General features: G+C 44.4%; 1 protein-coding gene across 1 annotated transcript in view; it reads right to left on the reverse strand.

Annotated features, from left to right (window-relative positions):
* Dmbt1 (deleted in malignant brain tumors 1) overlaps window positions 1-17,973 on the reverse strand; it is a 219,663-nt gene that overhangs the window by 132,763 nt on the left and 68,927 nt on the right. The window contains exons 5-6 of the mRNA XM_052175095.1: window positions 10,726-10,752; window positions 9,840-9,869 (exon numbers count right to left, since the gene is read on the reverse strand). Of these exons, the coding sequence (XP_052031055.1) occupies window positions 9,840-9,869; window positions 10,726-10,752 (57 nt within the window). The remainder of the gene's footprint in view (window positions 1-9,839; window positions 9,870-10,725; window positions 10,753-17,973) is intronic.

Below are 17,973 nucleotides of genomic sequence, written 5' to 3' on the forward strand. Positions count from 1 at the left end.
CTGTATTAAGGAGCATGGAAACCTTTCCCTCTTGCTGTCTTCACATGAGTGATGTGGTGTAGCACTGAGTCACACAACATTGATATGATGCTATGAGGGACTAGACCTGGAATGACTGGAAGGACACAGGAGGGTGTCTGTGGGTCACACTCCAGTTGATAAAAGACTTGAGTGCCAGAGGCTTTGGGTAGGAGCAAGAAAGTTCTTGAAAAACTTTTCCTTTGGAAATTGGGAAATAATTGCTCAGGAATTGGGAGGATGTGGTTCATATTGCTGGTTTAGCATGTGTGTATGTGTAAGTGTTTATGTATATGCATAAATTGTGGAATCAGATGCACTGCTCAGGTCTCTCAGGAGCCATGCGGGTAGACTGCTCACAATTCCATCCTCCATCCCACGAGCTGCAATACACTCTTGTGAGTCAGGCGCCCTGTTAGGCTCCTGGCACCTGTACCAAGCTGGGAACAAACTGAGCAATGAGTGCTCCCTGCCCTGCTGAGAATCCAGCAAATCGAGGCCCCTGAAGACATCAACAGAGAGTTTTGAGCAGGGGACAAGTGCTAATGGAGATGCTGTGGGAGAATATGCATGGACACCCAATGACATGGAGTATATGAGTGTGCCTGTGTGTCAGTGTTCACATCTGTCCTGTGTGCCCTTCTGGGATTGTGTGTGTGTGTGTGTGTATGTGTGTGCGTGTGTCTGTGTGTGTCTGTGTGTGTCTGTGTGTGTCTGTGTGTGTGTGTGTGTTTGTGTGTGTCTGTATGTGTGATGGGGTGTTTTGTGTATAACAATGTGTGTCTCTTTTGTATCTGTTTATGACCTCGATATTTGCATGTGAGAATACATGTGCATAGTTTTGTGTCTATGTATCTCTATGTTACGGTTTAGCATGGAGCTCTATTGTTGTGTCTCTGTCCAGGCAAGTGTTTATGAATATGCAAATGGATTGTCTGTGTTTATGTCTGAGAGGCAATGTGTGTGTATGTATGTGTGTGTGTATTTGTGTGTTAAAAAGTGAGGCATGGGGTACAGCACAGTACAGTTTTATTGGTCCAGGTGCATACTGTGTGTTCTCATCTTAGAAACAACACAATATGTGCACAATGGCAGTTCCAGATTAATGCTTGACTTATAAAGAAAGATTGATGCAATTATTAGAAAATGCATTAGAGCCAACATTGGGAACCTTAAAAAAAGGAAAAATTATTAACGTTATGAAATAAGTTTTGCATAACATTTAAGAGTGGTTCCTGGATAAGCAAGTATAGAATATGTAAAACATTATATCAGGAAAACTAAGTCAAAACACTGGGACTCTTAGGAGATTCACTATGGGCAATAAGTAGAATCAGAAAGCGAGGGAAACTACAGAGTTAGGGATTAACTTGATTCTTTCTCTCTGATGCCTGGCAGCTTTGCCCATGTCATTTATCAATACAGCTTCACGAGAAAATGCAATTAGCTGGCCTCAGAGCTCTGATATAATAATTAAAGTTTAAATAATGATAAGTTTGCAATTATTATTATTATGGTTATAGGTCTAGGAATAGGGAAGCTTAAAGCTTTGGGGAACAATTGTAATTCTTGATTCTTTGTGGGATGTGGTTATTCTTCTGAATTTGATTTGACTATGATTATACAATGTCTTATTTATCTGCTTTTGGAGCATCAATAAAAGACTGGGGCAAGAAGAAGGTGGGGGAGCATGAGAAGAGCTTGTGAGGAGCGAGTGAAGAGAGAATGTGTGGTGTGTGTGAGAGATGTGTGTGAAGAGAGTATGTGTGAGTGAAAGGATAGTGCATGTGGTGTGTGTGTGAGATGTGTGTGAAGATTGTGTGTGTGAGTGAAAGGAGTGTACATGCGGTGTGTGTGAGAGATGTGTGTGAAGAGCATGTGTGAGTGAAACGTGAGTGCATGTGGTGTGTGAGAGAGATGTGTGTGAAGAGTGTGTGAGTGAAAAGAAAACACACATAGGTGTATATGAGCGTGAGAGTGTGAGAAAAGAAAAGCACACAGGAGAAGAGCAAAGTGCACAGGAGAATGCAGAGTGTGTGCAGCCTCAGGCTGGGGGAGAAAAAGAGAGAGAGAGAGAGAGAGAGAGAGCAGAGAGCAGAGAATGAGAGAGCAGAGAATGAGGGAGAAGAGAAACTTTAAGCCTTGAAAAATTGCCTGTCAGCTTCTCCCCAAAATGTAGCCTGTGTATATTTATTATGCACTTTCCAGATATCCCTGCTTCCAGTAGAGAACTCCGATCCTGTATCAAGGCTGGAACCAGACACATGACCTCACCCTGTCAGCAATGAAACCACACTAGAGGTCCCCAAGCTTTGTCACTGCTGGTTACCAAGACTAACGTTAACCTCAGAGTCTCTTCTGACATAACACTAAATCTAGAGACCATGGATTTTTGGAACCCACTCCAATACTGACTTCTCCTACACACAGAGAAAGGGAAATGGCCAGCAACAGCATGCTGACTGACCCCTCCACACACACAGGGAAATGGGCAGTGAATGGGTTCCCAGTGGAGGAAAGCCCTCAGGATCAGGAGGCTTCCCCAACTTCTCTAGGTCTTCACAGCACACACCCACCATACTATGCCATTAAGTGTCCCAAGGAAGTCAATGCCCAGAATAAAATCAGCATTATTACCTACAGAGAGAGATTTAGACAATCTTTTCTTACCTGTTGGTATGGGATCAGGAACTGAACTAGTCAGCTCTGCACGTCCATAGAGAGATGAGGGAGAAAAATGAGATGATGTTAAGTCTCCATTGAGAAAAATCAAGACATGCACGTGCACTCAACCTGATGATGGATGTGACTCAGGGTCTGTACTGGGCAATGCTATGTGACTTGACACTAGTGAGAAATCTATGTAGTCTTCAGTTCTCCAAGGCTAAAAGGCTATTTTTAGAGAAAGTGTTATTAACCTCGAGACCTAGTTCTGACTTGCCTTTGTAGGACTTGCACTGAGCTCAGGGGAACCAGTACAAAAAGGTCTCTCTCACAGACACATGTAATTCTTCTTTTCTAATTAAACTGACTGGTAGACCAATATAGACTTCACTAGCAGATGTGTGCAGTGCCTGTTTGCCACAATTCTGTCTGAGGATGGTTTTTGTAGTTCGGTTTCTCTGGAAGTACCCTAGGCTAGACTGAAAATCAAGATCCTACTATCTCAGCAGTTTCCATGGTATATTTGTGTGTGTGTGTGTGTGTGTGTGTGTGTGTGTGTGTGACTGTGTTTTTTCTTTTGTTCTGGAAAAGACTCTAATCTGTCCCCTTTAAATGAGAGACAAAGTTGAAGCATATGTTTACATTACTTTTAAAGAGCCCTGGACCTTGGACAGAGCACCTTCAAGAATTGACTTGGTGCTGCAGATTGGACTGAATATATACAGGTATGACTCCACCGGGGTCAAGCAATCAGCTTCTGAGTATCCTTCATAAGGTCTCAGGAAATGGAAAATGTTGACCTCTCCCCCACAGAGCAGGTCCTTATATAAACAGGGTGGAATCTCAGGAAGGTAAATAAGGTAAATGGCCAAGTGAGAATAAATCCAGTCTCACCCTTGGGACACCTCACAGGCCTAAGGAAAAGTAATGCCTGACACTGGGCAATTGAATTCCCAACAACATCTGAGCTGGCCAGAGGCATTGGTATAGAAACAGTTCTTGCCGGGGTCCAATGATCAAAAAATGCCAAGGAGAAAAGAAAGGGATGTTTTGTTCCCTAAACTCATGCCTTCAGAGTCCATACTATACTGATGTGCCAGCAACACCTTTCATTGGAGGAACTCAAAGAGATGGAACAGGATCTGTGATCTGAGATCCCAATCTCCGGATTGGGATCAAAGCATTCATAGTAGCTTTATAAGGCTTTAGAAATTAAGTGACAAAGGCATTGGCTAAACAGAGCTTTGATTTCCTCTCCAGGCACTGAAGTCAGGGACTCTGTACCCTGCCAGAGACTCTGCTCCATGGATTGTTCAAGGTATGGATAAAACATGGGCAACTCAGGGCACTGAGAATGGTCAATAGAACCCCTACAAGCAAGGCCTCCTTGGTGGCCCTTGAAGATGCCTCCTCTGGATCATCCTCCCCAACCTCCACAACCCCGGGGCCGTAATCCATGGCACATATGCTCATATAGGCCTGAACTTATTGAGAAATATCCCTGAAAGCATAGGATAATGTGTGCTCTGCCTTCTGCCCATCTTCTACATCACAGGTGAGCCTGTGGGTCCTGGTAAATAATAAGCCACAGGGATATAACATAGCACACCTTACCTTCTGAGGTTTGTTCAGTTGTATAAGGCACATCTGCAAAATGAGAAAGGAAGAATTCATTCAGTGTTGGTCCTCACTTTAGGATCCTAGAGGCAGGAGCTGCAATCTCCTGTGCTAAAGGCCTTTGATCACTAGAAATGTTGTAATTCTCATACGGATTATGACACTGATATTTATTTTACTTGTTACTGAGATGTCAACAGGAGCATCTTTTGGCCTTACTTTCCTTCATTTCTCCAACTTTTCCATCTAAAAACCTATCCAGTTCATCAACAGAATCAATGTAGGCAGCCGATGGAACTAGCCAGAAGATACTGGAATCCAAAATCATTTGGATATTTCTGTACTTCAAACAGAAACTCTTATGAAAAATCTTTGCCATCACTAAAACAGTTCTGAGAAAGTGACTCTGACTAGCAAAAGAGGTGACATCCTGAATTATTTCAGCAGAGAGAATAAATGCAGTCACAATGTGACTACTAGCAGAACCATGGTACTTCTACTATTGTCAGGAATGGTGTGATCACCAGAATTGCACTATGTTTTTATGACATGTGCACAGTACATGTTAGTATCAATAGTTAAACCAGCAATCCACATGGGAACACATGTGCACACACATGCACATACACACACAAACACACACACATATTTAGGCACACAAAGGGTGCTGCTGCATCCACTAAACCTTCAGCAGGGTCAGGAGTGCAATGGTGTTTATCTAACAGAATTCTCTCTTGCCTATACAGCCTGCTTTCCCACTGTAAGGAAGCACATGACTGGACAGTCAGCAGGCCACATGCTTCTGCATGGTGTGGAGCCCCTAAGATGCTCACAGTTAAATCTGTGCTGGCTATTAGAGGAAACACACAGCAGCAGTGTAGCAGCAGGAAAGAACAGGTTCAGCATCCTCACAGCTGGAGCTGAGCCTGGGTGCGCCCTTCTGTGGCTTCTTTGTGGTTGTGAGAACTCTGTGGGCTGAGAGTGATAGGTTGGAGTGGATGCAAGGTGAGGGGCTCAGACAGTTGCTGTTGGAGTTCTTCAGAGGGTGCTATGGGAATTGGAAAGGGGCACCTGAGCCTTCCAAGGTGTTCCCAATGAAGGCTCTAGGTCTAAAGGAGCCCATCTTTCTGCCCTCTGCTGGTCACGCTCTGAATGTTTCCCCTAGGGAAGTGCCAGGAAATCAGTCTGGCGGTTCCTCCGAAAACTGGGCACCTCACTTCCAGAAGATCCTGCTATACCACTCCTGGGCATATACCCAGAGGATTCCCCACCATGTAATAAGGATACATGCTCTACTATGTTCATAGCAGCCCTATTTATAATTGCCAGATGCTGGAAAGAACCCAGGTATCCCTCAACAGAAGAGTGGATGCAAAAAATGTGGTATATCTACACAATGGAGTACTATTCAGCCATTAGAAACAATGAATTCATGAAATTCTTAGGCAAATGGATGGAGCTAGAGAACATCATACTAAGTGAGGTAACCCAGACTCAAAAGGTGAATCATGGTATGCACTCACTAATAAGTGGTTATTAACCTAGAAAACTGGAATACCCAAAACATAATCCACACATCAAATGAGATACAAGAAGAAAGGAGGAGTGGTCCCTGGTTCTGGAAATACTCAGTGAAACAGTATTCGGCAAAACCAGAACGGGGAACTGGGAAGGGGTGGGAGGGAGGACAGGGGAAGAGAAGGGGGCTTACGGGACTTTCGGGGAGTGGGGGAGCTATAAAAGGGGAAATCATTTGAAATGTAAATAAATTATATCGAATAAAAAAAAGAAAAAAAGAAAAAAAATGCTCAACTTCATTAGTCATTAGGGAAAAAAAAAAAAAGGGATTTTTCTTTCTCAAAGCCCAGGCCATCAGAGTCTAAACTATACTGATGTGTCACCAACACTTTTCATTGGAGAAACTCCAAGGGATAGAACTAGATCTGTGATGTCCCAGAATGGGGGTGGGGGCATATGGCATCCGCAGTAGGTTTATAAGGACTCAAAGAGAAATGACAAGGGCATTGGTTATGCAGAGTTTTGATTTCCTCTCAAGGCAATGAAACCTGCAATTCTGCTCCCTGGACTGGCCGAGGTGTGGGTGAAACAGGGGGACCTCAGGGCACTGAGAATGGTCAATAGAACCTCTCACAAGAAGACCTCCTTGGTGGCCCTTTAAGATACCTCCTCTGACTGATCCTCCCCAATCTCCACAACTCAGGGACATAATCCATGGCATATATGTGTATACGGGCTTGAAATCTTATTGAGAAATTTTCCTGGGAGATTATGACATAACATGATCAGACTTCTGCCCATCTTCTGGATCACAGGTGAGCCTGTGGGTTCTGGGGACAAAAAGGCCACAAGGATACAACATAGCAGACCTTACCTTCTGTGGTTTGTTCAGCCGTATTGATCACATCTGTAGAATGAAGAAAGAGAAATGCATTGGGTGTTGGTCCTCACTTGAAGAACACAGAGTCAGGAGCTGCAATCTCCAGTGCTAAAGGCCTTTTATCACTACAAATTCTATAATTCACTGTGGAATGTGACACTAATCCTTCTTTTAACTTGATATTGAGATGTCACCTTGATCATCTTTTGTTCTCACTCTCCTTCATCTCTGCATCTATTCCACCCCCAAAAAAATCTATGCAGTTCTCCAACAGCCCCACTGTAGACACAAAGTCCAAAGGTCATGTGAATATTTCTGTACTTCAAACAGAATCTCTCATTATAAACATTTGCCATCACTAAAACAGTCCTAAGAAAGTGGCTCTGACTAGCAAAAGAGGTGACTTCCAGAGATTATTCTGGAAGGGGAGACAAAACCTCTCACAGAGTGGCTGTTTGCAGGACCATGTTCATTTTAAGTGCCATCCTCTGGTGGAGTGTGATCACCAAAGTCACACAACATTTTCTGTGATGTGTGCACTATACATGCTACCTTTCAGTGGTTAAACCAGCAATCCACATAAGAACACATGTGAGTGCATGCACGCAAACACACACAATGTTGACTAGGAGTGCAATGCAACAACTAGATGCCACAACAGCACTTCCTGAGCATAGGAGTCCAGCATCTTCCCTGTGGCCACAGTCGTGGTTGTATGACCCATCATGATGACAGCTGGACAGGTAGGAATTCAATCCTGAGAAGTACACAGCTCCCAAGAGAATGTTGCTGGAGCCTGGTCAAAAAAATGGGTCCCTCCTGGTGCTTACAGAGAATGGCCAGAGCTGGGCTGTCTACAGATGACATCTGCATCCAGGGTGACCCAGCTGTCATCACACATGCTGCCCCAGCCTCGGTACAGAACCTCTGCCCAACCCTGACATCGGTCACCCCATTCACCAACCTCAGAGGCAAACCTGCATTGACACAGTGGGATGCTGGGCTCTGTGGCTTCTGTGACCTGCCCCAGCACCACTGTGTACGCCTCTCCTCCCCTGACCTGCAGGGCTGTCTTACTTGTCATTCCCCACCCTAGGAGCCAAAATGTTGCTTTCTACATCATCTTCCAAGTATTCCCTTCCCCATATCCTCTGGAAACTTCTCAAACAAGGGTCTCTCAAGATGTCTTCTTCAGTCCTAATTTAGCCCTAACAGTCCCAGTGTAGAACTCCAGACTCATACCCCATCAGTCTCGATGGTATCCATGCCAACCACTCCAAACTCAGTCCTGCACTGGGATCCTTGATGCCACCATGCACAGCCACAAGTGTGCTGGAGTGTGGTCATCGCATTTGATGTCTGTTTCTCTCCACCTTTACTCTTGGTTCTCACCAAGGCTCACCCAATAGGTTGTCTCTCCCTCCTCTCCAACCTGTGCTGCTCTATGACCCTCTGTGACCTCTCCATGACTTCTCCACTCAACTTTGCCTCTGCCTGTCTCTTAGCTCCTTATCACACACATTCCCATCCTCTCTGAAGGGCATGCTTCATGCCCAGGGCTATCCTGAGGACTCAACCATGTCCAGTGGCTGTGCCTTAAGTTATACCTTAAAAAAGCACCTATATATTTTAGTCACTTCCTTGTCCAAACTTCTTCATAGACAGGAATGATGGCTCACACCTGTAATCCCTGCACTACTGGGACAGACTCAAGTAGGTTTGTGCAAATCAAGGTCTACATGGTCTACATAGAAATTCCTGCCAAGGGCTACATGATGAAACTCTCTCTCTCTCTCTCTCTCTCTCTCTCTCTCTCTCTCTCTCTCTCTCACACACACACACACACACACACACACACACACACACACCACACACACACACACACACACACACACAGGGAGTTTCTGCATCCACTTCATCTTCATCAGGGTCAAGGGTACAATGGTGTCCATCTAACAGAAGTCTTCCCTCCAGCTTGCTCTCCCACTGTAAGGCTGCACATGACTGGGCAGTCAGCAGGCAGCATGCTTCTGCATGGAGTGGTTTCCCTAAGTCTCTCACACTGAAATCTATGCTGCTTGTGAGAGGAAACAGACACCTGTGGACATCTGGACCATGACAGCAGGAGCTGGATACTGGCTGTACCCTTTTATGACTCCTTTGTGGTTGTAAGAATTCTGTGGTCTGAGAGAGGAAGGTTGGAGTGGATGCAAGGAGAGGGGCTCCGACAATTGCTGTTGGAGTTCTTCAGAGGATGCTATGGGGCTTGGCAAAGACTGAGACTTCCAAGTTGTTCCCAAAGAAGACTCTGGGTCTGAAGGACACCTTTCTGCCCTCTGCTGGTCACTCTCTGAATGTTCCCCATAGAGAACTGCCAGCCTTGGTTTGGTCCTTTCTGGATATTGGTCGAGAAACTTTCCCTGCAGTTCCTGCCAGGAAGGTATCATGATAATAGCACATATTACTTGTAGTAGCAGAGCATTGATTATGTGCAATATTTTAATTTTGGAAGGAAGAAACAGTGACTGTTTTCCACTAGACCTTCTGAAAAGAGACTAAAGCTAAGTTCATCCATCACATGACTGAAGGGCAAGGAGGAAGGGTGGGGATTGGTAGGGTCTGCCCAGCAGTTTGATACCCACATCTCTCATCTCTACTCCACCCTTGATGTCTGTGCCCAACAATTCCATTGGATTCAAGCAGACAACAGCAGCAGCAGCAATGTCGGCCATCTGTCCTAGTTATCTCCACTGTCCACAGAGCTCCAGCTCAGTCTTGTAAAGGACACTCAATCTGCGAATTGCCCAGATCAGATTTGCCCATGGTCCCATCTGTATGGATTGTCTTGATAATTGTCAGAGCAAGGCCTGCCCACTGTCCTTGGGCAGGTGAGCCTGTGCTGTGTAAGAACACTAGCTAAGCATCAGTCAGAAAGCCAGTAAGCAGGGCTGCTCCATGGTTCCTGCCTCTAGTTCCTGCAATGGCTTCTCTCAATGATGGATGGTGACCTGTAAGCCAAATAGACCTTTCCTTCTCCATGTTGCTTAGAGTCGGTATGTGATCACAACAACAGGAAGCACATTCCACCCCAATTTCATCAGTAGCCCAAAGTCAGAGACAAGAGCAAAGGAGAAGGCCTTACCATTATCTGTCACACCTGGGTTCTGCCAACCTTAATTAAAAAAATTTTAAAAAGCTCAGTTTAGAATTAGATCCACTGTGTAGAAATGGTCTCATCCAGGGTGTAAAGTTAGCTTCAAATCCACTGTACAGTCAGTCTTGGGAGGTTGGGTTAAGGATCAGTGTTTTAGTTTTTGGCTATGTGCATTGCACAAGGTCTTGAAAAAATTTTTCATAAGGAGAGATTAAAAAAAAACACAGCTGGGCTGGAGGTGATGTGCACATCACAGCTGATACAGTGTAAAAAAAAAAACAGCTGGACATGGTGTCAAAATCTTGGAATCCTAGGAGCTGGAAACTACAGGCAAGAAGATCAGGAGTTCAAGGATGACCTTGCCAAAAACAGCAAGTCTGAGGTTAGCCTGGGCTAGGTGGGTCTCAAAAAATAGTGAATAAACAGACCAATAGCAAAAAAGTGGTCCTCTAACCTGGGTAACATCACATTCTTATTAGTCTTGGGACAAGCTGGAGTTGGCCCAAGTGTCAAGAGAACATGGTATCCTTACATATCATCTGCCAACCCCAGATCCCCGCGTCTGCTTCATGTCTCCTGCTCAGAATTTATTGCAAGTAGGACTGAATCCAAGACCTGCATTCAGATATTATATTTGTTTCTGCCATATGCTGACATTTGAGGCCAGGTTAACACAAAATTGAAGACTGCAACGGTCTTACCAAAGGACCCTTTATGCTATAGCTGGCAGGAGTTCCTATTGTCATTACATGTCTAGATGGGAACCTATATATTTCAGCCTAGTGTCATTCATCAACACTTAGTGTGCCAGCATCTATCACAACATACAGGGAAATTAAATACTCATACAAACCCATATTTTCAAAGAACTTACCAGGTGTTGGACTGCTTGTTTGTGAAGCTGTGAAAGGAATAAAAGTAAAATCAGACTGTGTGTCACCCACAAGATCTTAGCAAAATCCTTTCTGAAGCGATATCTTCTACATCTTTACTATATGGGGGTCCCGAAAGACAAAATTCAAATACTTAGGTACCTTTTACATTGATCAAAAGAGCAAGATAGTCTTAGTAATATTTTATTCAGGGCCCTCTGTACCCATGGGCTCCTTCACAAATTACACAGGGGGTGAATCAAAATTATGAAAGAAAAAAAGCCTTCCTCTGTATTAATGAACATGGAAAACTTTCCCTCTTGCTGTCTTCACATGAGTGATGTGGTGTAACACTGAGTCACACAACATTGATAAGATGCTATGAGGGACTAGATCTGGGATGACTGGAAGGACACAGGAGGGTGTCTGTGGGTCACACACCAGTTGATAAAAGACTTGAGTGCCAGAGGCTTTGGGTGGAAGCAAGAAAGTTCTTGGAACCCATTTCCTTTGGAACTGGGAAATAATTGCTCAGGAATGGGGAGGATGTGGTTAATATTGTTGGTTTAGCATGTGTGCATGGATAAGTGTTTATGTATATGCATAAATTGTGGAATCATCAGGACTTCGCAAGTCTCTCAGGAGCCATGTGGGTAGACTGCTCACAATTCCATCCTCCATCCCATGAGCTGCAATACACTCTTGTGAGTCAGGCGCCCTGTTAGGCTCCTGGCACATGTACCAAGCAGGGAACAAAATACGCAATGAGTGCTCCCTGCCCTGCTGAGAATCCAGCAAATCGAGGCCCCTGAAGACATCAACAGAGAGTTTTGAGCAGGGGACAAGTGCTAATGGAGATGCTGTGGGAGAATATGCATGGACACCCAATGACATGGAGTACATGAGTGTGCCTGTGTGTCAGTGTCCACATCTGTCCTATGTGTCCTTCTGGGATTGTACGTATGTGTGTGTGTGTTGTGTTTGTGTGTTTGTGTGTGTGTGTGTCTATGTGTGTGGGGAGGTATTTTGTGTATAACAATGTGTGTCTGTTTTGGATCTGTTTATTACTTCCATATTTGCATGTGAGAATATATTTGTATAGTTTTGTGTCTGTGTGTGTATCTCTATGTCATGGTTTAGCATGGATCACTATGGCTGTATCTCTGTCCATGCAAGTGTTTATGTATGTGTGTATGGATCATCTGTGTTTATGTCTGGGAAGAAGTGTCTCTCTCTCTCTCTCTCTCTCTCTCTCTCTCTCTCTCTGTGTGTGTGTGTGTGTGTGTGTGTGTGTGTGTGTGTGTGTGTGTGTGTATGTGTGTGTGTGTGTGTGTTTTAAAAATTGAGACATGGGGCACAGCAAGGCACAGTCCTGATGGTCCAGTGCATGCTGTGTTTTCTCATTTAGAAACAATGCAATAACTGCCCAATGTTAGTCCCATAATAATGCTTGACTTGCAAAGAAATTTTGATGAAATTATTAGACAATGAATTAGAGCCAACATTGGGATCCTAAAGAAAGAAAAATTATTAAAGCTATGAAATAAGTTTTGCACAACATTTGAGAGTGGTTCCTAGATAAGCAAGTACAGAATATGTAAAACCTTATATTAGTAAAACTAAGTTAAAACACTGGAACTCTTAGGAGAGTCATTGTGTGCAATATGAAGAAGCAGAAAGCTAGGGGAACTATGATTCTTCCTGGCCACTGCCTGGCAGCTTTGCCCATGTCATTTATCATTAGAGCTTCACAAGAGGATGCAAGTAGCTGGCCTCAGAGCTCTGAGCTCTGAAGTATAAGAGTTATAGTTTAAATAAAGATATGTTTGCAATTATTATTATTTTGGTTATAGTCCTAGGAATAGGGAAGCTTGAAGCTTTGGGGAACAATTATAATTCTTGATTCTTTGTGGGATGTGGTTATTCTTTTGATTTGATTTGGCTATGATTTTACAATGTCTTATTTATCTGCTTTTGGAGAATCAATAAAAGACTGGGGTAAGAAGAAGGTGGGGGGGAGCATGAGAAGAGCTTGTGAGGAGCGAGTGAAGAGAGAATTGTGGTGTGTGTGTGAGATGTGTGTGAAGAGTGTGTGTGTGAGTGAAAGGAGAGTGCATGTGGTGTGTGTGTGAGATGTGTGTGAAGAGTGTGTGTGAGTAAAAGGAGAGTGCATGTGGTATGTGTGTGAAAGATGTGTGTAAAGTGTGTGTGTATGAATGAAAGGAGAGTACATACCAATATGTGTGTGAGATGTGTGTGAAGAGCGTGTGTGAGAGTGAAATGACAACACACAGAGGTGTGTATGAGCGTGAGAGTGTGAGAAAAGAAAAGCGCACAGGAGAAGAGCAGAGCATGCAGGAGAATGCAGTGTGTGTGCAGCCTCAAGCTGAGAGAGAGAGAGAAGAGAGAGAGAGAGAGAGAGAGAGAGAGAGAGAGAGAGAGAGAGAGAGAGAGAGAGAGAGAGAGAGAGAGAGAAGAGAAGAGAAGAGAATGAGGGAGAAGAGAAACTTTAAGCCTTGAAAAATTGCCTGTCAGCTTCTCCCCAAAATGTAGCCTGTGTATATTTATTATGCACTTTCCAGATATCCCTGCTTCCAGTAGAGAACTCCAATCCTGTCTCAAGGCTGGACCCAGACACATGACCTCACACTGTCTGCAATGAGACCACACTAGAGGTCCCCAAGCTTTGTCACTGCTGGTCACAAAGACTACTGCTAACCTCAGAGTCTCTTCTGACATAACACTAAATCTAGAAACCATGGATGTTTGGAACCCACTCCGATACTGACTTCTCCTACACACAGAGAGAGAGGGAAATGGCCAGCAACAGCATGCTGACTGACCCCTCCACACACACAGGGAAATGGGCAGTGACAGGGTTCCCAGTGGAGAAAGCCCTCAGGATCAGGAGGCATCCCCAACTTCTCTAGGTCTTCACAACACACACCACCATACTATGCCATTAAGTGTCCCAAGGAAGTCAATGCCCAGAATAAAATCAGCATTATGACCTACAGAGAGAGATTTAGACAATCTTTTCTTACCTATTGGTATGTGATCAGGAACTGAACTAGGCAGCTCTGCACGTCCATAGAGAGATGAGGGAGAAAAATGAGAAACATGATGTTAAGTCTCCATTGAGAAAAACCAAGACATGCACGTGCACTCAACCTGATGATGGATATGATTCAGGCTCTGTACTGGGCAATGCTATGTGACTTGACACTAGTGAGAAATCTATGTACTCTTCAGTTCTCCAAGGCTAGAAGACTGTTTTTATAAAGTGTTATTAACCTTGAGACCTAGTTCTGACTTGCTTTTGTAGGACTTGCACTGAGCTCGGGGGAACCAGTACAAAATGGTCTCTTTCACAGACACATGTAATTAATTCTTCTTTTCTAATTAATCTGACTGGTAGACCAATATAGACTTCACTAGCAGATGTGTGCAGTGCCTGTTGGCCACAATTCTGTCTGTGAATGCTTTTTGTAGTTCTGTATCTCTGGAAGTACCCTAGGTTAGACTGAACCTCAACATCCTATATCTAATCATTTTGCATGGTAGATTATTGTGTGTGTGCTTGCCTGAGTCTCTCTCTCTCTCTCTCTCTCTCTCTCTCTCTCTCTCTCTCTCTCTCTCTCTCTCTCTCTCTCTCTCTCTTTCTGTGTGTGTGTGTGTGTGTGTGTGTATGTATGTGTGACTGTGCTCATTGGTTTTTCTGTTGTTCTAGAAAAAGACTCTAATCTGTCCCTTTAAATAAGACACAAAGTTGAAGCATATGTTTACATTACTTTTAAAGAGCCCTGGACCTTGGACAGAACACCTTCAAGAATTGATTTGGTGCTGGAGATTGCACTGAAGATATACAGGTATGACTCCACTGAGACCAATCAATCAGCTTCTCAGTATCCTTCATAAGGTCTCAGGAAATGGAAAATGTTGACCTCTCCCCCACAGAGCAGGTCCTGACACAAACAGGGTGGAATCTCAGGAAGGTAAATGGCCAAGTGAGAGTAAAGCCAGTCTCACCCTTGGGACACCTCACAGGCCTAAGGAAAAGTAATGCCTGACACTGGGCAATTGCTCCCAACAACATCTGAGCTGGCCAGAGGCATTGGAATAGAAACAGTTCTTGCCGGTGTCCTAGGATCAAAAAGTGCCGAGGAGAAAAGAAAGGGATGTTTTGTTCCCTAAACTCAGGCCGTCAGTCTATACAATATTGATGTGCCAGCAACACCTTTCATTGGAGGAACTCAAAGAGATGAAACAGGATCTGTGATGTCCCTGGATGGGGGTTGAGGCATACGCAGTAGCTTTATAAGGGGTTAGATTAAATGAAGTGACAAAGGCATTGGCTAAACAGTTTTGATTTCCTCTCCAGGCACTGAAGTCAGGGACTTTGCCCTCTGCCAGAGTCACTGCTCCCTGGACTGGCCAAGGTATGGATGAAACATGGGCACCTCAGGGCACTGAGAATGGTCAATAGAACCCCTACAAACAAGGCCTCCTTGGTGGCCCTTGAAGATGCCTCCTCTGGATCATCCTCCCCAACCTCCACAACCCCGGGGCCGTAATCCATGGCACATATGCTCATATAGGCCTGAACTTATTGAGAAATATCCCTGAAAGCATAGGATAATGTGTGCTATGCCTTCTGCCCATCTTCTGCATCACAGGTGAGCCTGTGGGATTCTGAGGAACAATAAGCCATGGGGATACAATATAGCACACCTTACCTTCTGAGGATTGTTCAGTTGTATAAGGCACATCTGAAAAATGATAAAGGAAGAATTCATTCAGTGTTGGTCCTCACTTTAGGATCCCAGAGGCAGGAGCTGCAATCTCCTGTGCTAAAGGCCTTTGATCACTAGAAATGTTGTAATTTTCCTATGGAATATGACATTGATATTTGTTTTACTTGCTACTAAGATGTCAACATGAGCATCTTCTGGCCTTACTCTCCTTTATCTCAGCACCTTTTCCATCCACAAAGCTATCCACTTCACCGACAGAACCAATGTAGGCAGCCGATGGAAATAGCCAGAAGATATTTGAATGCAAAATCATTTGGATATTTCTGTACTTCAAACAGAATCTCTTACGAAAAATTTTTGCCATCACTGAAACAGTTCTGAGAAAGTGACTCTGACTAGCAAAAGAGGTGACTTCCTGAATTATTTCAGCAGAGAGAATAAATGCAGTCACACTGTGACTATTAGCAGAACCATGTTACTTCTACTATTGTCAGGAATGGTGTGATCACCAGAGTCGCAATATGTTTTTATGACATGTGCAGAGTACATGTTAGTATCAATAGTTAAGCCAGCAATCCACATGGGAACACATGTGCACACATATGCACACACATACACACACACACACACACAGAGAGAGATACATTCAGGCACATAAAGGGTGCTCCTGCATCCATTATATCTTCAGCAGGGTCACGAGTGCAATGGTATTCATCTAATAGACGTCTCTCTAGCCTCCAGCCTGCTCTCCCACTGTAAGGATGCACATGACTGGGCAGGCAGCAGGCCACATGCTTCTGCATGGTGTGGAGCCCCTAAGATGCTCACAGTTAAATCTGTGCTGGTTGTGGGAGGAAACAGACAGCAGCAGTATAGCAGCAGGAAAGAACAGGTTCAGCATCCTGACAGCTGGAGCTGAGCCTGGGTGCGCCCTTCTGTGGCTCCTTTGTGGTTGTGAGAACTCTGTGGTCTGAGAGTGATAGATTGGAGTGGATGCACAGTGAGGGGCTCAGACAGTTGCTGTTGGAGTTCTTCAGAGGGTGCTATGGGAATTGGAAAAGGCCAACTGAGCTTTTCAAGGTGTTCCCAATGAAGGCTCTGGGTCTAAAGGAGCCCATCTTGCTGCCCTCTGCTGGTCACGCTCTGAATGTTCCCCCTAGGGAAGTGCCAGCCTTGGGATTTTTCTTTCTCAAAGCTCAGGCCATCAGAGTCTAAACTATACTGATGTGTCACCAACACTTTTCATTGGAGAAACTCCAAGGGATAGAACTAGATCTGTGATGTCCCAGAATGGGGGTGGGGGCATATGGCATCCGCAGTAGGTTTATAAGGACTCAAAGAGAAATGACAAGGGCATTGGTTATGCAGTTTTGATTTCCTCTCAAGGCAATGAAACCTGCAATTCTGCTCCCTGGACTGGCCGAGGTGTGGGTGAAACATGGGGACCTCAGGGCACTGAGAATGGTCAATAGAATCTCTCACAAGAAGACCTCCTTGGTGGCCCTTTAAGATGCCTCCTCTGACTGATCCTCCCCAATCTCCACAACTCAGGGACATAATCCATGGCATATATGACTACATGGGCTTGAAATCTTATTGAGAAATTTCCCTGGGAGCTTAGGACTCCACATGATCAGACTCCTGCCCATCTTCTGATCACAAGTGAGCCTGTGGGTTCTGGGGACAAAAAGGCCACAAGGATACAACATAGTAGACCTTACCTTCTGTGGTTTGTTCAGCCGTATTGATCACATCTGTAGAATGAAGAAAGAGAAATGCGTTGGGTGTTGGTCCTCACTTGAAGAACACAGAGTCGGGAGCTGAAATCTCCAGTGCTAAAGGCCTTTTATCACTACAAATGCTGTAATTCACTGTGGAATGTGACACTAATCCTTCTTTTAACTTGATATTGAGATGTCACCTTGATCATCTTTTGTTCTCACTCTCCTTCATCTCAGCATCTATTCCACCCAACAAACTATGCAGTTCTCCAACAGCCCCACTGTAGACACAAAGTATCCAAAGGTCATGTGAATATTTCTGTACTTCAAACAGAATCTCTCATTACAAACATTTGCCATCTCTTAAACAGTCCTAAGAAAGTGGCTCTGACTAACAAAAGAGGTGACTTCCAGAGATTATTCTGGAAGGGGAGACAAAACCTCTCACAGAGTGGCTGTTTGCAGGACCATGTTCATTTTAAGTGCCATCCTCTGGTGGAGTGTGATCACCAAAGTCACACATTTTCTGTGATGTGTGCACTATATATGCTACCTTTCAGTGGTTAAACCAGCAATCTACATGGGAACACATGTGAGCGCATGCACACACACACACACACACACAATGTTGACTAGGAGTGCAATGCAATAACTAGATGCCACAACAGCACTTCCTGAGCATAGGAGTCCAGCATCTTCCCTGTGGCCACAGTCGTGGTTGTATGACCCATCATGATGACAGCTGGACAGGTAGGAATTCAATCCTGAAAAGTAC

This window comes from Apodemus sylvaticus, chromosome 1, assembly GCF_947179515.1.
Source record: "Apodemus sylvaticus chromosome 1, mApoSyl1.1, whole genome shotgun sequence".
Classification (NCBI taxonomy): Eukaryota; Metazoa; Chordata; class Mammalia; order Rodentia; family Muridae; genus Apodemus; species Apodemus sylvaticus.